This window comes from Grus americana, chromosome 24 (assembly GCF_028858705.1).
Source record: "Grus americana isolate bGruAme1 chromosome 24, bGruAme1.mat, whole genome shotgun sequence".
Taxonomy (NCBI): Eukaryota; Metazoa; Chordata; class Aves; order Gruiformes; family Gruidae; genus Grus; species Grus americana.
In genome coordinates, this window is record NC_072875.1 from 3,374,876 (window position 1) to 3,397,614 (window position 22,739).

The 22,739-nt window shown below is 50.8% G+C and overlaps 2 protein-coding genes and 1 long non-coding RNA gene across 7 annotated transcripts in view; 2 read left to right on the top strand and 1 right to left on the bottom strand.

Moving 5' to 3' along the window:
• Positions 1-138: 138 nt before the first annotated feature.
• ATP5MG (ATP synthase membrane subunit g) lies at positions 139-1,507 on the top strand. The gene is made up of 3 exons (XM_054803444.1): positions 139-304; positions 457-617; positions 1,337-1,507. Exons 1-3 carry the CDS (start codon positions 241-243, stop codon positions 1,433-1,435), a joined length of 324 nt encoding a protein of 107 aa, XP_054659419.1. The 5' UTR covers positions 139-240; the 3' UTR covers positions 1,436-1,507.
• Positions 773-4,391, bottom strand: LOC129196254 (uncharacterized). The gene is made up of 2 exons (XR_008574118.1): positions 4,271-4,391; positions 773-3,072 (listed from the first exon to the last, which is right to left on the bottom strand). It is a non-coding gene; the product is annotated as an uncharacterized LOC129196254 (long non-coding RNA).
• The window catches only part of KMT2A (lysine methyltransferase 2A), a 44,445-nt gene continuing 25,994 nt past the window's right edge, over positions 4,289-22,739 (top strand). For 3 of the 5 annotated variants that reach the window (XM_054803394.1, XM_054803395.1, XM_054803396.1), the window contains exons 1-6: positions 4,289-4,764; positions 15,724-15,793; positions 17,047-19,715; positions 20,494-20,671; positions 21,052-21,286; positions 22,591-22,655. In XM_054803394.1, coding sequence (XP_054659369.1) covers positions 4,291-4,764; positions 15,724-15,793; positions 17,047-19,715; positions 20,494-20,671; positions 21,052-21,286; positions 22,591-22,655 — 3,691 coding nt within the window. In that variant the 5' untranslated portion in view covers positions 4,289-4,290. Of the gene's footprint in view, positions 4,765-15,723; positions 15,794-15,856; positions 16,459-17,046; positions 19,716-20,493; positions 20,672-21,051; positions 21,287-22,590; positions 22,656-22,739 lie in introns of those variants that run through there. The other 2 variants (XM_054803393.1, XM_054803397.1) reach the window with 2 other exon arrangements.

A 22,739-nucleotide genomic window follows, 5' to 3' on the forward strand; every position in this document is an offset into this window, starting at 1 on the left:
GCCTCTTTGCTTTGAGTGCGACGCTTCCCCGGTGGGCCGGGATGCGGCCGCGCCGGGTCTCGAACCCGCGGCTCCGGCCGGGGGTCCTCGCTGCGGGCTGCCCGCGGCAGATGCCTGCCGGGCGCTGGGGAGGCAGGCGGCGCTCGGGCAGCGGCGGCGGCGAGGTCCTCGCGGCGCAGGCGGCGGCAGTAGCAGCGGCGGCGGCGGCGGCGGGGTGACATTCAGCTCGGGCCCCGCAACATGGCGCAGGCCGCGCAGAGGCTGGCGCAGCGCATCGCCACCCGCGGGCCGCAGCTTCTCAGCGGTGAGCGGGGCTCCGGCCGGGCGGAGGGGGCTGGGGAAGGGACGGGCCCGGGGGGCGGCGGGGGAGGGAGGGGGGCGGCGAGGAACGAGTCCGGGGAGGCCCCGCGGGCGTCCGCCGTTGGGAAAACGCCTTTCCCTTCCCTTTCCCGGCAGCCGCCGTGGCGTACTCGAAGCCCCGTTTGGCCACGTTCTGGTACTACGCCAAGGTAGAGCTGGCCCCGCCGACCCCCGCCGAGATCCCCCGGGCCATCGACAGCATGAAGGCCATGGTCAGGAGCTTCCAGACCGGCCGCCTGGCGCAGCTCACCGTCAAGGTAACGGCGGGACGGTGGGAGCGGAGGGGCCCGGGGTGCGCGGCGCTCGTTCCAGGCACGGTCTCCCTGCCCCTAACCCTGCCCAGGCGTTTTCTGCCCAAAATTGGCTCGGAGGCTCTTTGGCACGTCACGGTGACCCGAGAGGTGTCCCATTGCCCCAGTGCTCTGATTTTTTTTTTTTTTTGTTTCCTGAGGTTTTTCTGCTCCCCGCAAAGAGAACCCGGGTCAGGCTGCTTTCCTCCTCCTCCTCCTCCGTGTAGCAGCGAATCCCCACGGCGCTCCCTGCGAATCTGCCCACTAGAATCGATGCGCGCTGCACTGGGTTTCTGTTGCCTGCGCTCCAAAGATGCGTTTCCTTTGGTGCCAGGCTTTCAAAATGTTATACATTTACAAAAATTTACCCACTTTTTCCTGGATAAGCCGAGGAGTAGGCGAGCTCTGCAGCCTTTTCAGGTCCTGCTGACTATTCTACTACTGAGGCTGTACCCAGCGTTTTGGAACCACCTTAACAGCGTAGTTTGTTGGGGGGTGGCTCAACACGAGAAACACCCCGTTGCACTTTTAATTATTTTTCTTTTCTTAAACCATTGCCTTGCGAATTGGTTCACTGCTTTGCTAGTCGTATGTGGAGCTCGATTACAGGAGCGAGGAGAGAAGCTGTAGCAGGAGCTGACAGTCTAACCAGTGGCTTTTTTGTTTTGTTTGTTTTTTTCTTTCAGGAAGCGCTGAGGAACGGTCTGGTGGCCACGGAGGTGCTGATGTGGTTTTACATCGGGGAGATCATAGGCAAGGGCGGCCTGATCGGGTACAACGTCTGAAGGCTCACCCTCAGTAACGCCGTGGGTCCCGAGTCTGTAACAGGGGTCTGTGACAATAAAGCCAGGAACCGATGTCGAGCTGTCGTGGTCTTTTGTGGCGGTTGGGGCGCGAACCTGGCCCCGACCCGGTTGCGCTGCTGGCAGTGGAGGTCGGCTCCTGGGAGGGGAGCCTGAAGGCCGGTCCCCTGAGGCGGCGCTTTGACGCCATCGTCCGTTGCCACACCCGGGCTCGTTCTTTGGACAGCCACCGCACCTTGGCTACAGCGTTAGGGGAGGTGCGAGAGCCCCGGGTTCGAACCGAGAGTGCAAATGCTTTCATTTCTTTCTGAATGTATTTCACATCGGCAAGCGGGAACCAAAAAGAAATGCCGGTACTTTATTTACGCTCCCAAAAGCTCTCTGCCGTGGCTTATGTCGTAGAGGATGTAGCAGTGTTCCACGCGCTTTTGCTGGTTTGGGGTGTGGCTTGTTGAGTGGAAAACTTTGAAGGTAAGCGGAGCTTTGCTGTACGCGTCATCTTAGCTCGCCACTGGCTGGAGGTGCAGGCTGTCTGGAAATCCACAAGCTTGCTCGTTTTCCACAAGGTTTTATATAGAGGTGCATACAAAAACCTGGTGAGGTCACCCACACTCGAACGCGAGTTCAGAAAATAATGGTAGAAGGAGTTCTCTGAAGCCAAGCAGTCCTGTTGGGGTAGGACCTAACTGTTTTTATTGTCTTAGAAGATGGTTCCTGGTCAGTATTGCTTCTCGTTGATACTGTCACCGTATCAGCTGCTCCTTTGCTCCTCTGGGCCTTGTGTTCGGCTCCCCGGTGAACCCGCAGCCCCCCCCAGCTTGGCTGCCCCGAGTGACCCCAATGTCTCTGGGGCAGCTGCGCCAGTAGCACGGCGATTTCTCTCCTCCCTGCAGCACAGCCGACCTCCTCAATGCTTCATCCCAGCGAGAAGCCTCTTGGATTCCTGACGGGTAGCACAGGTGAGCTCACACGCTTCCTGTTCGGTGACCGGAAGGTCATCAGTGGCCGCAGAGGTCCTGGAGAAGCTCTTTTATACCTGTGGCTTGCTGGGTGCTCCTCTGTGCTGCCAAGCACTTTGACACGTTCTTGCAAAGGGCACCGGCAAACCTAACCAGGGCTGCAGCCAAACGCCCTGGCTGAGCGGCGGGTGCACGTGCCGGTGAGGGTGAACAACGGCCCCGAAAACTGCCTCTCCCTGGGAGCTCTTCCCTCCTGCCTTCATAAACCAGCAGATAAATACCAGTGAGGGGAACCCCCCTGGGCCCCTCAGTGGGGGTCTGCAGCATGTATTCCTTAATAAGAGACAGACAAGAGAGGTCACACAGGGGATTTAAAGCGTGACCTTGATTTGCAGAAGGTTTCTGGACCCAAGAGAACCTCCCTGAGAGAGCAAGTCTGCCTGATCGCACTCAAAGGCCTGCCCGCCCTGTGTGACTTGTTCCTACCTGCACGTACTGCTCTCTCAGGGCGGGCGCTCGGGAGCGGGGCCCCGTGCCAAAGCTCGCACGCCAGTGCCGGGTCGCGGGGGCTGTCACACTCTCTGCGTTGGGAGGATTGGATTAAACTTGACTAGCGTAGCAGGGGAGAGCTTGGAGACGCTCCAGTCCCTTTCACGCTCCCTAGAGACACAGAAACCATCTAATTTTAGTTGTCCTCCCTGGAAGTCCGCGTGAGAAGCCACCCTAGCCCTGCTCACAAAGCAGAACCAACCCCCCTCCCCGGCGGCGCATCTAGTGTGAACTAAGCAGAAGCGGCATCTGCAAACACGATGGGCTCCAGAAGCTTTTCTGTTCTCTGTAACATTACGGACGTTGTTCAGTTGCTTCTGTAAGGGGCAAACAGCCTTTTTCCCTCCTCCTCAGTCACTCCCTCCCTTCGGTTGATGAGCTTTAAAGGAAACGGGTATTTCTGTTCCCCAAATAGAAGGGTTTTATGACTGATGCTCCTGTGTTTGCAGTGTTGTTTTTCTCAGGGAAGGCAACGGGCACTTGTTGGATTTTTAACCCCGTTCTTGCTGCACCGCGCAAGATGGAGGCAAGCCTGCAGGCGCGAGTGACACCGGGGACCGGAGGGAGCTGCTTGGCCTAGTGCCATCGCCGTTACCTTCTTCCTGGACATGGCACCTGGCGGGACGCTGACCCAGCCCGGTAGGCAAACGGGGCGAGGGGGTGCAGGTAGGAGGCGGACGGGGACGTGGAGGGGAAGGGCAGGCCCTGAGCTCCGCACCGGCCCGGGAGAAGGGTGGGTGCAGCCGGAGGGAGCCTGGCGGAGCAGGGCGGGGGTGGGTGTCCCCTGTGGGGGTGCCGGGCGCCCCGCCAGCGGCTGAGGGGCTCTGTCAGGCGGTCCCCGCCGCAGGCCCGGCCCGCCTCGCCGCCCTCCCGCCTCGCCTCGCCGCCGGGCCCCGCGCCCTGGCTGCGCGCCGCCGGTATGCGGGGCGCCCGCCCGCGTCTCGCTCCCCATGCCGGGCCCGGGGCCGCGCCGAGCGGCGCCCCGCGCCCCGCATACGGCCTGGAGCTATGGAGGGGGCCGGCGGGGCGGACTATGCTGTATGCGCGGTCCCGGGCGCCGGCGGCTCGCGCGCTCGCTCGGTATTGCCGTCGCGGTTATGCGGGCTGCTTGTGGCCCGATTATGCGGCAGCCAGGTTCTGGGGCCCTCGCGCGACGTGCCCCGCGCCTGCATGGCCCTCCGAGTTATCCGGGGCCGCGGCGGCGGAAGGCTGCGCTATCCAGGGCGGCGGGCCGCGCTGGGGCTCGGGCCCAGGGCCCTGCATATCGCCCAGCGTTATGCCGGCCTAGCATCTGTCGCGCATGGCTTACCCAGGTGCCCGGGCGGCGGGATGGCGGTGCCCCGCAACCTGCATCGGGCTTGCTGTTATGCAGGACCTCTGCGGGCTGCCGAAGCGATATCCAGGGCGCGGGGCGCGGCCCGGCCCCGCTCTCTGGCTCGTCGCCTCACAGTAAAGATGGCGCACAGCGGTCGGTGGCGCTTCCCTGCCCGGCCCGGCAGCGGCGGCTGGGGCCGCCGGGGGCTGGGGGGGTCCCGGCTGCGGGTGCCGGCCGTGCGGAGCCTGCGAGCCGCCGAGCCGGCGGCGGCGCCGGCGGCGGCGGGCGAGGGGGAGCGCGGCGGCCCGTGCTCCGGCGGGGCGGCGGGAAGCGGGGGAGGCGGGGCAGCGCCGGGCTCCGGCGGCTCCGGGGGCCCCGCGGCCGGGGTGGGACCCGGCTTCGACGCGGCGCTTCAGGTCTCGGCCGCCATCGGCATCAACCTGCGGCGGTTCCGCGCGGCCTGCGGCGCCGAAGCGGGTAGCGGAGAGGTGAGGAGGGGCGGCGGGGCGCGAGGGGGGGGAAGAAGGGGGGGGGGGGCGGCGGGGAGGGAGGGAGGGCGCGGCGCGGCCCGCGGGTCCCGGCCCGCAGCATCCCCGCTCCGCCCCGGCGGGCGGCACACCCCCTGCCCGCACACCCCCTGCCCGCGCCGCCCGGACACACCTACCGCGCCCGCGGGGCCCGCGCCGCCGCTCCCGCTCCCCGCACAAAGGGCGCGCCCCGCCGCCGGGCCGCCGCCGCCTGCCCGCGGGGAGGGGAGCGGGGTGGGTGGGTGGGGGGGGGGTGGGGGTGTTCGCGGCGGGGAGCCCGGCGCGGCGGGCGGGTGGGTGCCGGCCGCCCTCCGCCTCCGCGCCGCGCGGTCCCTCCCCGCGCACGCGACTTGCCGTCGGTGTGTCCTCCCCGCCGCCGCCTCCATTATCCTCCTCCCGCCGCTCCCGCGCCCTCCGCGGGGGTGAGGAGCCTGCTCCCCGCCACCGGGAGGTAGGATGGGGCCGGGGAGGGCGGCGGCGGCTCCTCTCCCCGCGGCGGGGATGGCGAACCGGGGCGCGGGGCCGGGCTCGCGTTTCTCCCCGTTGCGGAGGATGCTCTGCGGGGTAACGCGCCCTTCTCCGGGAGCGGGGGCTCGGAGGGGGCCGAGGCGGGGAGCCGGGGTATCGGCCCCTCCTGCGCGCCCCGCCGTGGGTGTCGCGCACCGGCCCTCCTTCCCTTCGCCGCCCTAGATGCTAAGCCAGACCCCGGGGCAGCGGGGCCCGGTGCGAGCGCGGTTCGCTGGCACCCAGAGTGCTGCCTTCTTTTTTTTTTTTCCTTTTTTTTTTTTGACTTGCTCTTCTTCCTGCCTTCTTTTTTTTTTTTTTTTTTTTTTTTTTTGAAGCCTTTCGAAGGCAGCCAGAGCAAGAGTCTGACAACAACCCACCTATTGACAGAACAGGGAAGACATGATGGGGGTGTGTTAGTTACTACAAGCTGCAGCGTTCTTTTCCCCCAGTTCTTGTTTTGCATCACTTGTTAGCTACGTCCTTGCGCCAGCAAGAAAATTCCCCAGGTCCTTTGTAGCAGAAATGCTTAATTTTTTTGAAAGGCTGGTTCTGTCTCTTCTTCTACAGGCAGATTGTCAGCTGCGGAGTGGGTGAGCATATCTTTGTCTATATTTTGCCTATTTAAAGAGCAATTGCTTTGCTCTTCCATCGCTGGCCATATCAGAGTTTATTAAAACACATAAAAATACAGTCTTTCCGGCTTGGTGTTGGTGTTTTCTGTTGGGCGCCGTGAAGTGGAGCTAGTCACTCGCAGCTGAGCTAGAGTAATTCCTGGGCTGTAGAGTTCCAGCTCTAGCAGGCTGCGGTGCGGGGAGGAACGAGGTCGTGTTTGCACACACGGAGCTGAGCATGGAAACGCTCTTAACCTCACCAGTATGGCACTTTGGGTTTTAACTCGGACTGCCCGCCAGCATCCCTTTTATTTCATGTCTCTTAAGGGCTGTGGTTTAGGATACTCGTACATTTTTCTGTTTGCAATAGACTAGGTTCAATGGAATTTACCGGGTCTACTTGAAAGCAGTTAATACCTCACTAGCGCTAGTTCAGTGGCAGAAATGACTGAAATCTGGCTAACCAACCTGACCACAGACTTAACAACTCTGGAGGTTTTTATGTGGGGGGAGGCGAGTTGCTTTGTTTCTTTTCTTTTTTTCTAAGATGATGCTGGGTTTTCTTTTTATTCCAGTCATCTTAAAGTATATTTTTGCGCCTCAAAAAAATTCTAAAACAATCTTTGAAAGATCTTTGTGAGTTTGGCTTTTAGGGCATCTTTGCTGTAAATCAAGGTAACTCGGACGCGTTCTCGTTGCTAGCAGCTGATGAAGATAGTGTCTCCTGGATCTTAGGAGTTTTACTTCTCATGTCAGGTTTCCATCTAGCTACTAAAAACTTCTCTCTAGTAGCATTGCATACAGTGGAAAGTAATGATAAAAATTCTCTGTGGCTTGGTGTCTGGAGATTGAGATTCACCTGTCCAGTCGTGAGCAGGGAAGGGGTAGACCCAGGGTGCTTTTCCTCACTCTAAATTTGCAACCTGTGCCTGCATTCTCAGGCACTCTCGGCGAGCAGATACTCCCAAGTATTCAGATTTAGTCAGCTCACCGAGGTGCTTTCTTCCCTTCGGTGATGCTTGAGAAACAAAGCATTTTTGCATTGAAGGACCTAGTTCTCCTGACCGGTGACTTACTCTGTATGTGATATAGTGAAGATCACACCACCGCTGCCGGTCACCAGAAGTTGTAGGACAAGCTCGTCTTTCCTGCGGTACGAGTTCTCTGCTGAAGGGTGGGAGTGGGGGATGTGAAAAGAGCCTAGGAAATCACCGTGTGGGTGCCACTCCTGGTCTGTTTAGAGGAGAGGGTGGCTCTGTGTTGGTGCTGAAACGGTCAAGTTCTGGTGCCCGTGCGGTACCCCGCTTTGGGTGGAGATGTTCTTCTAGATAAAGGGGCTTCAAGAAGAACCCTGCTTACTACAGCTCGCCGTATCCTTTGAATAACTGCCTGGCACTCACACCGTTCTCTTCCGCAAGCTTGAGGGTCTTCCCTGAATCAAGCCAGTTGCAATCTTCAGCTGAGTTGGCATTCTGCATCCGGAGTAAACTCTTGACTTGTTGCTTTGAGTTCAGGAGCCTATGGTGATCAGGTGAAGAAGCTGTGTAATCTTTTTACGTACGACTTCTGCTCTGCATGCTTATTTTTTTGACATCTTAGTGGCATGCTGCATTCCGGTGTTCGCTTGTGTAAGTACCTGTTGAAATTGTGGGTTGGCCTCAAAATTTGATGTAACAAAGAACTTCAGAGCAAGTATTATGCTCAGTCTTTCCCTTGTCTCCTTGGCCGTTTTGTGGCGTGTAACAGGTTTTATTTCTCATCTAAAAGGTACCTGAATTCTGGGGAGCATTTCTGGTGACTTTGTACAAATCCTTGACTTCTACCACAGCTCTGAGTTTCGCTGACTTGTCCTGAAACCGGCTCACTTTAAGGGAGCAACATTATGATACTTGATTTTGGCACCGCAAGACATGGGGGTGGGGGAGGGGGGAGAACTTTTCGCACAGCAAAGCTATAACTGGTTGAAAACGGTGGCATTTGTACCGTGTGTTATCCTTTCCGCTTGATGTGAGTGGTACTTTAGTAATAAGGGACATTCGGTTGCGTTTCCTTGGTTCGTTACGTCGATATTTGGTATAAAAGAAGTTTGTGCGTAGTTGTTAAATATCTGCTAGGCCTGTCAGTTCAGAGCTTTCTCCCCATCCCTGAAGTTTAATTGAAGCTTTGGAACGTAAAAGTTTAGAGCGTGTTGGATGCACGTTAACGGTTTACGCCATAAATCTGCGTCAGCTTGAAAGTTGTAGAAACTTGAGGTTTGAAATGGAACGTAGTGCTGATGATGGGTGTCTCTAGTAGTGCTGCTGTAATTATACATGGATCATAATTTTTTATGAGGTAAATCTTACAGTTGTAGATGTTCACCAGTGGCTGGCTTGTTTTGAAATGGTACTAGATCCATGTGCTGGGAGGGAGGAGTGGCTTCCATACTGCTGCCACGGTCACGCCTGAGCTGGAAGTGCAGATAATTTCTTTCCTTCACGGGCATTAAAATTCTGTCTGCCTCAAAATTTCCTCTCCTAGTGTTATGTCGAACGGTCGCTGTAAAACTGCCTGGGTGTTTAATCTGTGAGGTAGAGGTGTAGAGCCCTGCCTGTTACTGGTAACGTGATTACTGTGCACACATGGGGAGATAGTTGCTTGTAGGTATTGTAAAACAAGAGACGCGTGGTGAGGATGATACAGATCGTGGCCCGAGAGATGGAGGGCTTCTTCGTGCTTTTTCTCCTTTCTGAAGACTTGAGCCCTCCTTTCTCAGAAGTGTGAAAATACAAGTACATGTTTTAACCATCCTGGTGAGTTCTCCGTCTCCACGATTCGGTCGGCGTCACATGATACTCGAAACCCTCAGAGGAGCGGTTTTGTGAAGCTTTTTGGCAGAAAGGAATTTGGGGTTCCCCATGAGAAGCGGTTCTCGATGGAAGGTGGTGTTGCTCCTCTCACTGGTGGTAGTGAGGGGTAGGTAGGTAAGGTGGTTTCAGAAGCAGCAGCAATTCACAATGACCAGTTTGCTCTGGGGGCTTTTCGATGTTGCACTTCCTTCAGCTGGAAAACTCACAGGACAGACTCTCGCAGCAGTGTTTCTGAGTCAGTGGTTCACTTCTTGCCCTCTTTAAACTGGCTTCTGAGCGCATCCCTGCTGAGGCTGCATCCTCCTGACCTGTTGAGTGCACGTGGAACGGTGCCGATGGCTTCCACCAGCGAGCGGGTAACAACACTTTTCTCTCGTGACTGCGTGCGAGGGAACGCGCTTGCTGCAGGTTTTCCAGCTGTGATGCCAAAACTTGCTGCCTGTACCCGCTTTTAACCAGCGACAATCAAACGGCAAAAGGGACTGACTGTCTTACGTGAAGTAAAACTGTGGCAGGGAGGCATTTTGTTCAGGTTTCAGTCATATTTGGTTTCAGTGAACAGAAACACGGGTAACCTGCCTTCAGAGAGGGAGCCTTCCGGTAGAGGGACTTTGTTCCGGTCCCAAAACAGCAAAGGTTTGTCTCCTCCTCTTCACCTGTCCTGTAGGCTACCTGAGGACACTGTATCTGGCATTTGTTGGAAGGCATCCTCATCCCCTCCGATCTCTTAAGTAGTTCAGGCTGTTTTGCTGTGAAGTATTGGTAAAGGGCAGACAAAAGGAGTCACTGGTGAGATGCTGCCTCTTGCATCTCTCTCCAGCATTGGTGGCCACTGAGGATGACTTTGGCAAAGAATGTGAGCTCTTGTGAACTACTCAAATGTGAGCTTCTCTGGCAATTAAATACTTTTAGCTAGGTGACCAGGCAACACAAGCCTCTGGGGTTTTGATAATCTTGTTTTTCACTGAGAGTATTGCAGTTCATTATGGTCAGTCCCCTCTCAGTTCAGTCTTGTGCACTGACAGCAAGTGAATTCTCAGACCTTAAGGTAAAGGGATACCACAAAAGTCCTGTAGAGGGGTGAGCTGTTCCCTCCCCTGAGTCAAGCTACAAGTCATAATTGGACTTTAGTAACACTTCGTGCTTTGTCGGGGGGTGCATGTTTCTTTGGGAACGAAAGATGAGTTTGCCACTGCTGAAGACTTTTTTTAAAGCATCGATACAGCAACTTTAGAGCCTAGCCGTGTGCGTGCTGAAGTATCTGAAGTTTTGCAACCCACTGCTTTGGTGCGTTGGGCAGCTTTGCTAGTTCCGTCTGCTTTTATTTAACAACAAGCTCTAGAATTCTTTCCTTTTCTCGGTTGTCCAAGTCCAGCTGAAGCATTGCTTTCTAAAGATCCATTATGGAACTGAGAGAGAGAGAGAGAGAGATTTCGCTTGCCAGAAGCAGTGTGTTGCCAGTGGTCTCTTAGATGTGGTCCGGGAGGCTTTGGTCTCGCTTTTCTCTCACCAGGCGCAAGCTAAATCTTTCTAGGTAATAGTTTGGCTGACCCTTTTCCTTGGAGGTGGTACTGAAAGCTTGTTGCGACCAGAATGAGACTGTTTCAGGTCCTCTAAAAGCCATCCCCCTCTTTGCTCAGAGTGGAAATTGTAAATCGGAATTTCTCATCCAGGATGGAACCAGGACTCTGTGGAAAGCAGGGACCAATAGTGTTTTGTTGGTGGGCTGCTGCTGTACATTAGACTGTTCTGCCGCTCGCGGTTTGGCCAAATAGCAAGAGACTGGCTGTATTGTTACCTCCTAACACTGAATATTCTCATTTTCCTTCTAGCAAGCTGGCCAGACCGATCTGTGTGCTCGGTAGTGCCGTCAGAATGGGTGCTCTCCATGCTTGAGCCCCATAAAAAGTGGCTTGCTCTTTCTAATTCTGAAATTGGGTGTAATCTGAGGGACTCTGGAAGCTGCAGCCCTAATCACGGTTGTATTGTTGTGGTTGATTGCCGAGGGTACAGCTGCAAGACTGTATCTTCCCATTGTTCCAGTTTGGGGGTTGTCGTGTGGAGGTCAAGAGCTGTCCTGTGCTCTCGGGACATGCTGTGTAGTTCCATGCTGTTTCGAGGCGAAGCCCCAGCAGAGCCTGTGCATCACACTCATTCAGGGCTTTCATCTAATTAAAGAATGAAAGGGCGAGTGGACCGTCAGCCGAGTCAGTACATAACAGTAACCCCAAGTGCTCTGCCGCTTATTAGTGGCATTGCATCGTAAGTAATCGCTTGGGAAGCATCTCCTTGAACTCCCGGATGACTCTGCTCCCGACACGAGCGCAGAGTGCACCCAGCATTTATCTTGGGGTTACTTATTGCCAACTTCTGAGGATGTTTACTCTGCTGAAAGCAGAGTTGTCTGTTAGATATTGTGCTGTAGTTACTAAGCAGGCTTCTGAATGATCCTCTAAAAATAGCTTATCTCTTTCCAAGAAGATGAGGTGCTGTATAATTGGGGCCAAAACCAAGATGGTGAACAGGGAGGGAAGTAAAGCATTGTTCAGATAGCTCTATTGTAAAATTAAATAAACCTTTTCCAGAACCGATTGAAACAGCTGCATTGCTGGTTTAGTGCTTCTGACAGCTTTGATGACAGTCCCGTGCAACTTTATGGATCCTTAGTGATACGGGTCATACTATTATTCCTCGGGCAGAGATCGGAACATCAGTCAGTACCTTCGGGATAGTTTCTCATTCTGAAGGTGGGTTTTCCTCCGAGATCCTTAGCTGGAAATTCTTTGGAAAGCACTTTTGCTCAAGAAGGTTGTAATAGACATTTGCTTGCAACTTTTCTGTTCCTGTAGTAGCTGGTAAGTTACTTCAGGAAAAGCCTTTCTTCATCTGCTCACAGCTTTGAGGTTTAAACCAGTCGAGGGTAGTGTAATGTTTGCGTGGGAGATGTACGTGGAAGCTCTGCTGCCCATGGAGAGATCGCTCCTTGCCTGCTTCATTAGGCTTCAAGTCTTGAGGCAAGCCTTCCCTCATCCTTTTATTTATAATCCCGAGTGACCTTTTCTGCATTGCATTGTTCTTTCTCAGGTAAATGAGGTCACATTCAAAACCGTTATGGTTTTTAATCACTCTCCATCTGTTGTGCTTTATAGTCACTTCTGAAAAACCGGAGGGAGGCTGTTCCTGTTTAATTTGCCTCAAACCTGCGTTTTGACGTATGATGGCCAACTGGATGGTTTAGTCTGGCAAACGCGTATTGGTGTTCAATGGCTGCCTTGATTTTCTCCGATTAGTTACAAGGCTACCTTCTCAGATAGTGAGAACGGCCATCGTGAGGTCAATAATAGTCGTGAACATCACCAAACAAATGTGAGTGACATATTGGTCACGCTACTTGTAGTCGTAAATGAAGCCAAAGCAATGATTTTTGTGGAGAGAGCCTTTTTATCATAGATGTTTCTGGTGACTGCTTGGTAGGAAGTGAGGAAAAATGATTGTTCCCAGGATACTGGGCTGAAGCCAGAATTACTGTATCCCATCGGAAAAGCAAGGTAATGGCACTCAGTTTAAAAATAATGCAGGTTCCACTTGTGGATTATGACAGGCAATTGTCAAAAACAGAGAAAGTACTGATTCAGTCGCCACAGATAAAATAATGATTGTAGGACCCAGAATAATAAAATGAAGAAAACATTCATTGCAGCCCCGTGAACTTGGAGGCAGATGCAAGTCAAGACTTTATTTGTTTTATTTGCAACTGCGTGAGACTGTATTTGATATTAGATGCATCTCTTCCTTTCTTACCTGAGGCTGGCAGTAGTTGGCCAACAACGAGCATTTCATTCACGTGTAAGTCGAGCGCCAGGAACTGATTTTAGCGTAAGGTGTTATTTTAGATTGCACTGAACTGCCTTGCCTCTCAGGGCAGGGATGGTCTCTAATTCAATCACGTGAGTAATTCTTTTGCGTCTGTTACTCTCCCTGAAAATAATTTGTTTGATGAGTGTTTTAAGTGGTCTGTTAGAAATGTGACTAGTCCTTAGAGCTGCTTAGGTCAGCACGGCACTGCCGTAGCGAGGGCTCTGTGTCTGTTGGGGCGTGCTTCTCGGGCTGCAGCTCCTTGCTCAGAGCCCTTCCCGCGCAGCAAATGAATGAAGCACTGGGGAGCTTGTCAGTTCTTGCTGGGAGACTTGGAAATGAATTGTTTTGTGGAAGGAAATCACGACTGTCTCTCTTTCCCCAAGCAGTCTATAGGATTCTCCTCTGAGGGGCTGTATACGTGCCGTAAGAGTCTTCTGCTTGCAGCACTTGTTTCCTTGGGAGAGAAGTGCTCATACATGCAAAAGTCAGCGTTATTTGGCCTTTCTCCATACTCAGCGTACTCTGTGTGCTCATGATCATGTGTTCGAACGTGCTGCAGATCTCAATTTTTGGTAGGCTAACGAAGAAGAAATCGCGTGGGGTGAGCAGCTGTTCCCTTTGCCCTTCTAAACCTGGCTGCTTGTAGGTAGCTCGTTATTTTCCTGCTTGCATTCTGGGGGTTCAGACCGTTTCAGCCCGCATTTGCCTGTTAACAAGCCTTTCCGCTGGGCACGCGTCCGTCCCTGCGACGGCAGTGCCCGCGCAGCAGTGTTTACATCTTGCAGGGAGCCCACGTGCTCGGGGAGTGGCAGGCAGGCGTGACGGGGCCATTGATCCGCAGTGCTGTGAGCGGGCAGCCGGGCGCTTCTGCAGCCTTCCTCCCTCCCGTTTTTGTTGCTGTAGGATTAAAGTTGAGACGTGGTAGCTTTTCCCTTTCAGGAACAGATCTCGGGAGGGGGGATCTGCACGATGCAAGGTTCCTCGGGTAGAAACAAGGCGTTTTGGCGTAATTTTGTTTCTTTTACGTTGCTTTATCATTGCTTTTTCTGTTTTTTTCTCAGCATCACTGCTGCAACTGCAAAGAGCAGATAGACAGCAGGGATGTGAGGAAGGTCAGAGCTATCCCCCTCTCTGGCAACGTGCAGGCAATATTTGCTTACAGCAGTTATGAACTGCATCCTAAGTGTGCATGTATAGTATTTGACTCGCTAGAGCATTATCTGTGTTGAAAACCCGAATGGTCCTCTGTTCAGAATATTTACTCTGAGTTGTTTTATACTGAGGCTCATTAAACAGAAACCAAGCAGAAAAATTTTGGGAAACAGTTTGCTTTAAGCCTTGCTGCTTTTTATCACATCGCGACTTTCCTGTAGACACACGTACAGGTCTCGGTGCGCATGGTTTAATTTCTTTAAAACTGAACTGTGGTTTCAGTAGCTGAGACTTTCTTTGTGGTCAGTCCTGTAAGTAGATGAATTAGAAATTTCATGTAGGAAGCACAAGGCGGGAAAGAGGGTTTTGACAAAAGTCTTTTCTCAGGCCTAAGCTGCATTAGGAAATGGTGTTACTTATTTGCATGGCTTGCCTTCTCCTATTCACAGTGTTGCACTTTTTTACTTTCAGGATACTGTTTTTGTAGTGCTCCCTGTTCTCAAAGCTCTTTGCAGACTCACATTGTTACAGAAAATGCACAGTTACTTTCTAGCATGCAGCCAGGTTGCACAGCAGTTTAAAGAAGCAAGCAACAAGTGACATCTCTGTTTCTAAAGTTCAGGGGAAACTAAATACTTGAGGTGAAAGGGGACTAGGAAAGCTGGAACAACATAAAACCAAAAATGTGTCACAAATTTTGGTGGCAGAGGAATAGGATTGACGTTTTTGCATACTCCCTGAAAAAAGCCATCTTAATGTGGACAGTGTCTTTAATGTCATGCCTGTGTCAGAGGGAAAAGCTTTACAATGGAAATCAGCTTTTCATCTGTCCTAAAGACAAAGTCTAAAGTGAATTAAAAAAACAAAACCAAACAAAAAACCGAACCAAACCCACCAGCAAAACCCACCTTTACTGTAACGAAGAGTCCATTTTTAAGAAAATTGACCTTGGCGTTCCATAATGTTACCTTCATGGCTACTAATCATCTCATTATTTTATGAAATATAACAATCAGTAAAGGTTGTGGTCCCTTTGCAAGAAACGCTCTTATTTTTGGTGGTGACTTTGCTGGGAACCATAGGAGAGGAAACAATCTTTGGTGCCTCTGAGAAAAAGCTTGTTCTGCCACCATACTGGTTTACAGTGTTTCTAGACATTCAGTGCTATGACAGGCTGCGGCTCTTGGGGTGTATGAATGATGCCTGCATCTTCAGGATGGCTGTGGCTTCCCATTGTTAGCTTTAGTCTACTTTAACTTGTTCCTTAGCCAGGCATAGAGGTTGTTGCGTGATGGAGCTGATGGGGTGGGATTCATCTGAAGGCGTGCTGATCTGTGTAGGGTCAAAAGAGGCCCCGAAATCACGCGTTTTCCTTCCAGACGCCGTAAGCGTCGTTGTGGGGTCTCGTGGGAGCGGGTGGCAAGCTGTCAGAAAGGGACCAGAGCGAGCCCTGAGGTCTTGCTTGAGCTCTGGGATGCTCGCGCAGAATTATAGACCTCAGACGATGCTACTCATCTAGAGAGGCTTTTAAATGAGTTTGGAGGAAGTTAGTCTACATTCGTACTAGAACAATAAACATGGAAACACTTCTTTTGCTGGAGTATGTCTTCAGGGTGGCTTATGTAGTAGCTTATAAGAGTAGACCTTTGTGGTTTGATACGAGCAGTAGATTTTATGCATTATGGGTTTGTTTCTGTATATACTTGTCCTTTGTTTCCCCATAACTCTTTTTGATCATTCCATAACTGTAAACTATACCTGCTTTATATGTATATATAAAAGCTGTATTTCCTTTTTGGTGATAGTTTGCTAGAAGAACAAATGCCACTATGTTACTTGGGGAGGGAAAATCCTCTAGAATCCTTTCATGCTTTGATCATAGTGAAGCTCGTTTTCATGTTCATATTCACATCTTCAAATTTCCATCCACTTTCTCATTGCAGGATGAACAGTTTTTAGGTTTTGGTTCAGATGAAGAAGTCAAAGTACGAAGTCCCACCAGGTCCCCCACAGGTATGTTCGAGTCGCAGGATTGGACGTTGACTTTGTATTCTCCTTTGTTGATGGTTTTGCTGTGCCTCTCCTGTCTGTTCCAACAAATCTCCTCCACTGTAAAAGCCACCCCAGTCTTTGGATTCCACTCAGTTCTGGACTATTTACGGAATCTTTTGGATCTGTTACGGAACAGGGAAGCTTTCAGTAGAAGTGTTATACTGATGAAACCAGTATTTGAAACCCCATGTTCGTGTTTTGGAGAGGCAATTATTTTAATAGTAAGGATCTAAACTGGTTTGAATATTTCAGTATCTTTCAGTAGACTCATTATTGCCTGTAACTGGAAGCTTCACTTTTTTGGAAACAAAACAAATATAGAACACTTGAGGATAAGCTGTAGCTCAGTTGTTGCATTTTCAACTTTCAAGATGTATTTTCAAGTCATGATGGGACTGCCAGTGAATGAGTTCAGCTTTGATTTAGATTCTTGTCAATAAATGCTCTCACCACAGCACTCTGCTCATTCACCGCAATGATCTGCTCAGCTTGGCCTCGCCAGCAAATTCTGCTGTGGAGAGCCTTGCTAACAGAGTGTTTCAAACGAAGAACAGAGTATGTTGTCAGAAGACCCAGAACTGGAATAGCTGGGTTTGGTGGGTATGCATGGAAATGCATTGGCGGAGGTGAGTAATCAAGTCTTGCGCATCTGCTTGATGATTCCAAGCACAGTGCCAAGTGTTAGCTGTGTTTCCAAGCTCAAAACAGGGGTTTCAGTAAATTACTGTGTATCAACCTCTCCCTCTACGTTGTTCTAGCCTTACTGAGCTATCCCTTAGCAGTGCAGGCGGATGGTACTAGAGAAGAAGGATTTTATTTTCCCTTTCAGTTAGCTGTGATCCGCTTAAAAAAAAAATAAATCTTTTAATATGTTTGAAAGGTGGCACGTGCCCTTAAGAATTATTGTTCCCTCTCAGCATTAGGTCAATAGCGGTTTCGTGCCATCACGTATGTAGCTGTTGTGGAAAGGCAAGCTTACGTTTTAACAAAATTAGCTGTTTCTTATTGTGTATGGGAGAAGAGGTTGGTTGGGAAGATTCTCTTTACACGTATTGATAAAACTGTATTTTTAGTTGTCGATTAACTGAAATGTCTTGGCAACTTGTACAGGCAGCGTGACTGTTACTGAGTAAATACTTGCGTGAGCTGGGTAGCGCTCATCTGCCACTCGGAGAAGTTTAATGTGCGCTCTGCGTTCTCTGCTTCCCTCTCAGCTAAATCCAGTCCACGGAAACCTCGCGGGAGGCCCCGGAGCAGTTCTGACCGAAGTTCAGCTGTACCGTCAGACTCTTCATCGGTGTGTTCCCCTTCGAGCAAGTCTGAAACCACATCCATGGAGAAAGTAAAGAAGAAGGACTTGAAGGGTGGGGAAAAAAGACGAGGAAGACCTCCAACGCTTACAAGCGTGAAGTTCAAATTGTCACAAGTAAAGGACGCGTCGGATGTTCAGAAGGGCGGTAAAGAAGAAAAAGAGAGTCTGAAAAAAATCAAGAGGTCGCCATCCACTACATTTCAGCAAGCAACTAAAATCAAGAAATTAAGAACTAGTAAGCTCTCCCCACTGAAATCTAAATTTAAGCCTGGGGCAAAACTTCAGATTGGGAGGAAGAGCGTTCAGATTGTGCGCAGGAGAGGTAGGCCGCCGTCCTCTGAACGTTTAAAGACTTCCTCGACCTTAGTCGTAAACTCGCAGCTGGAGAAACCCCAAAGGATTCGGAAAGAAAAGGATGGCACGCCACCTCTTACGAAAGAAGAAAAGACCGCTGTCAGACAGAGTCCGCGCAGGATTAAGCCCGTTAGGATTATACCTTCCACCAAAAGGACGGATGCCGCGATTGCGAAGCAACTCTTGCAGAGGGCTAAAAAGGGGGCACAAAAAAAGATTGAGAAAGAAGCAGCCAAACTGCAGGGCAGGAAGGGGAGAACCCAGCTCAAAAACATCCGACAGTTCATCATGCCGGTTGTGAGTGCTATCTCTTCACGGATTATTAAAACGCCCAAACGGTTCATAGAGGATGAAGACTACGATCCTCCTATTAAAATATCCCGACTAGAATCCACACCGAATAGCAGGTTCAGCGCTACGTCTTGTGGCTCCAGTGAAAAGTCCAGCGCCGCTTCTCAGCATTCGTCTCAGATGTCTTCGGACTCCTCGCGGTCCAGTAGCCCCAGCGTGGATACCTCTACGGACTCCCAGGCTTCCGAGGAGATGCAGACGCTTTCTGAGGAGCGCAGCAATACTCCAGAAGTTCACGCGCCGCTGCCTGTTTCTCAGTCCCCTGAAAACGACACCGGCGACAGGAGAAACAGAAGATTCTCGATAACGGAAAGAAGTTTTGGCCAAAGGACTGCCAAAAAGCTGTCGGCCTTACCAAGCGTGCCACAGCAGCAGTCCTCCTCCTCTCCTCCTCCCCCTTTGCTTACTCCCCCGCCGCCGCTGCAGCCTGCTTCCAGCATCTCGGACCATACCCCTTGGCTTATGCCGCCTACCATACCGTTAGCCTCGCCCTTTCTTCCCACTTCTGCTGCACCGATGCAAGAGAAACGGAAGTCGATTCTGCGAGAGCCGACGTTTAGGTGGACCTCCCTGAAGCATTCCAGGTCAGAACCGCAGTACTTCTCATCAGCAAAATATGCCAAAGAGGGTCTTATTCGCAAACCAATATTCGATAACTTCCGACCCCCGCCGCTGACGCCAGAGGACGTTGGCTTCGCATCTGGCTTCTCCACGCCGGGTGCGACAGCTCCAGCACGTCTGTTTTCTCTTCACTCTGGAACGAGGTTTGACATGCACAAGAGAAGTCCTCTGCTGAGAGCGCCCAGATTCACTCCGAGCGAGGCCCACTCCAGGATCTTTGAATCCGTAACTCTGCCCTCATCGGTCGGTCGAACCACTACAGGGACCTCTGCGACAGGCGCCTCTTCTCGGAGGCGGAAGAGGAAAGTGTTTAGCCCCATCCGATCGGAGCCCAGATCTCCTTCGCACTCCATGAGGACAAGAAGCGGGAGACTTAGTACCTCTGACCTGACAACTCTCACCCCGCAGTCTTCTGTCTCTTCCTCGTTAACGAGCATTTCTGTCAGTTCTCTTGCCACTAGTGCCTTAAACTCAACTTTTACTTTTCCTTCCCATTCCCTCACACAGTCTGGGGAATCAGCAGAAAGAAGCCAGAGACCGAGGAAGCAGACCAGCGCGCCGGCAGAGCCTTTCTCGTCTAGTAGCCCTTCTCCTCTCTTCCCCTGGTTCACGTCGAGTCCCCAGACAGAGAGAGGCAGAAACAAGGACAGGGCAGCAGAGGAACTTTCCAAAGAAAAAGATGCTGACAAAAGCCTGGAGAAGGACAAGAGCAGAGAGAAAGACCGAGAGAGAGAAAAGGAGAACAAGCGGGAGTCAAGGAAAGAGAAAAGGAGAAAAGGGTCGGAAATTCAGAGTAGCTCTGCTTTGTTTCCTGTAGGTAAAATGCCCAAAGAAAAAGTTGTCAGCGAAGACGTTGCAGCGTCATCGTCTGCCAAAAAAACTGCCGGGCGGAAGAAGTCTACAGCAGTAGATCCCGCGGCAGACGTTGCCGCAGCCGCTCTGGTAGACGCGGCAGCCGTCAAAACCAAAACGTCCAAGAAAGGTAGAGGGGGGTTAGACAAATCGGATATGGACCTCATCCCCGCTGTGCCGTCTCTGGAGAAGGAAAAAGCTCTGCGTCTTTCTGCTCCTTCGTCAAGCACTGTTAAACATTCCGCTTCCTCCATCAGCTCTATGTTGGCTCAGGCTGACAAACTGCCAATGACTGACAAGAGGGTGGCCAGCCTTCTGAAAAAGGCAAAAGCCCAGCTGTACAAGATCGAGAAGAGCAAGTCCCTCAAGCAAGCCGACCAGCCGAAAGCACAGGTATTCCTTTTCCCAACTTTTTTCATTGATTTTCTTTTTTTTTTCCCTTTGCTAGAGTGCATCTTATTTTGAACTTGCGCTGAAAGTCACAAGTAGCTTTCATATCCTAAGCGTGAAGAATTAACGTGCCGAGCGAAGCAGCTGTTAGTGCAACAGATGGCAAACGATCCGAAAACGAGAAGCCCTGGGCAGAAGCTGAGGAGGAGAGGGAGCTACTGTATAGTCAGCTCAGGAGGGAGCTGCGTGCATTTTTAGAGATCAGTATGGTGTAGCTGCTTACTAGATTTCTCTGAATAAATCTAAGCAAAGTGATCATCCAGAGTAGTATTACTTGCTCTTAAAAGCGGGGTTCCAGCAAACTGCGGTAGTCTGTCTTTGCCTCAGTGTTTCTTGTAGGCCCTTCCTGAACATAAAGACTTGGGGAAAAAAGCATTACACTAACTGACTATTAGTCTAATTTCAGTCGAGACTGATTTTTATGATACCGATGCCTTGATAATGTGGCTTCACCACCTAGTTCGCTTCCCAGTAGCAGGTGGAAACTTACCTTATAATTCCGAATGAGTAAAACAACTACTTCTTTTGAGTTTATCCTCTCTTGGATAACAGAGGCTTAGAAGGCTGAGCGTCTTTATTTTTATCCCGATTCTTACCAAGTGCAAGCTAAGATACAATTTAACTCCTTTTAGGCTATTTAGAAGTTTCCATTACTTGTTTCCCAGCCTCGTTTTGGTACTGTTCTTAGGAATACTGTCTGCTCTCATGTTCTGAAATCTAGGGACAAGAGAGCGATTCATCAGAAACGTCAGTCCGAGGACCACGAATAAAACATGTTTGCAGGAGAGCAGCTGTTGCGCTGGGCCGCAAGCGAGCAGTGTTTCCCGATGACATGCCCACTCTGAGTGCCTTACCGTGGGAAGAGCGGGAGAAGATACTGTCTTCCATGGGGAATGACGGTGAGTTAAGGTTATTTTTGGGTTTCATCCATGGATTCATACAAAGTCAGCTTTTGTTGACTGCTTAAAATGAGGGCGTCAAGTGATTAAGAAGGGAAAGTATGTCAGACAGCCCTGGGCTCTGTTACGATGCCACTCAAACGGGGTTAATCCTGTTAATTGTTATAAACATGTGTCCTGCGCTAAACTTTGGGTCTGCTGAGGGCTGTGCGTACATATACGTACGTACACATGTGTGTATGTACACACGCTCACATGCACCCCTTGTGTGGCTCTGCAGATGAACTTGCGCTTAATGGAGTAAATTCCATTAGCGATTTAGATGCTTCTGAAACAATCTTTGACATCAGTGAATTCACGTTAGAAATTTTTTTTGATAGATAAGTCATCGATAGCTGGCTCAGAAGAAGCTGAACCCCTCGCTCCACCTATCAAGCCAATTAAGCCGGTTACCAGAAACAAGGCACAGCAAGAACCTCCAGTGAAGAAGGGCCGACGCTCAAGGCGCTGTGGGCAGTGTTCGGGCTGTCAGGTTCCAGAGGACTGTGGTGTCTGTACCAACTGTCTAGACAAACCCAAGTTTGGTGGGCGCAATATAAAGAAGCAGTGCTGCAAGTAAGTGTGCTGTCTGAGAAATTGTTCAGCTAATCCCTACGCCGAGTGGGGTAAGCGCACCCATGCTCCGGGACGGGGAACAGTAGATTTACCCTGTAGCACAGGCTTTGAGTGAATCTGCCCTGGGCTGAGGCTGAATCACAGCAAGGGATTGTAAACAGTCTAACAGTCAAGATGTTGATTGAAGGCGTGGTTGTTATGAGCTCTCTTTCTGAAGTTCACTTCTGGTTTGTTCTCCCCAGTTTGACGAAACTGGCACAGCATTGACAAGTGTTTGGTATGAGACCACTGGCTTTCCTTAGGCAGTAGGGGTTTTTGCAAGGAAGGCAATGTATACATAAATATTTATCTCTTACTCTCCCAAATTGCATTCATTGAGAGCTTGTGTTTTCAAGACGATGTTTATCTGGTGTATAACTTCCTATAACAAAGAGGTCTCTGGATGTTGTTAAGAAATACCACTCTTCCTTGATTTTTCCTGGGGTTTTTTTATATACATATCACTTAGCCTGAACCTTTAGCTTTTTTTAAAACTGCTGCATTAAATTGATTTTACCAGACTAGATAATCTGTCTGAAAGGCAGCAACTGAAGTGGCACCAATCAAGATTGTTGTGGTATGAAAGCTATTTATAAAGCGTAGCTGTGAGAATTGCTGTGTAGCTCTCGTCTGTGTGAGAACACTCTGCAGACTACGATCTGTAAGTAGTCTCACTCTTAGCAGCTTTGCCCAGGCCTCGGGCTGGGTTTCAAAACCACGGGCCCTGCTACAAGAATAAAGGCAGAAACAAAGCCTAGCCCAACACATAGAAGACATCCTACGCTAAACGTAAGAAAAATAGGAAATTAAGTTGAACGCTTAAAAAAAGGCTTGGTTGCCTAATCTGATCCCGCTCCACGAGTACCTACTTTTGTCTGAAATGGCCTTGGTTTGGATTACATAAAACCTGCAGTTGTGAGAGTTCAATGTGGTTTATTAGAGCTCTTGGAAGTATTCTAATACTTCTCAAATCAAAGGAGTGGAATCGATAGGGGATTTACCAGTGAAGCAGTGTTGTTAAGTAAGCGGTTTTTATTAACCTCAAAATTGTGTTGAGACTGTGGAAAACCAAAAGGAAAATACAGAGGAAAATAACAAGTTTCTTTTGCATATCTCTGAAGAAGGGAGGGGAAAAAGAAAAAAAGATTGCTTGGAAAAAGGTAGTGGGCGTATTGATAATGTTTTTTTCAATTTGAATGTTTACGCACTGCCCTCTTAATGTCTGCGTTCTTCTTCTGATTTCACAACGTGCTCTTTCTTTGTAGAATGAGGAAATGTCAGAATCTACAATGGATGCCTTCAAAAGCGTATCTCCAGAAGCAAGCTAAAGGTAGGCTAAAAGGCTTGGCTTGAGCATAGCACAAGAGAAAATTTTCATCTCCTAAATTTTGCTCTTTGCACTGTCATCGTGGCT

Excerpts from the sequence above, each read along its gene's own strand:
- ATP5MG (XM_054803444.1), top strand. The coding sequence starts at position 241 with ATGGCGCAGGCCGCGCAGAGGCTGGCGCAGCGCATCGCCACCCGCGGG. Across the intron at positions 305-456 it reads CGGGCCGCAGCTTCTCAGCG|CCGCCGTGGCGTACTCGAAG; the intron begins GTGAGCGGGGCT and ends CTTTCCCGGCAG. Across the intron at positions 618-1,336 it reads TGGCGCAGCTCACCGTCAAG|GAAGCGCTGAGGAACGGTCT; the intron begins GTAACGGCGGGA and ends TTTTTCTTTCAG.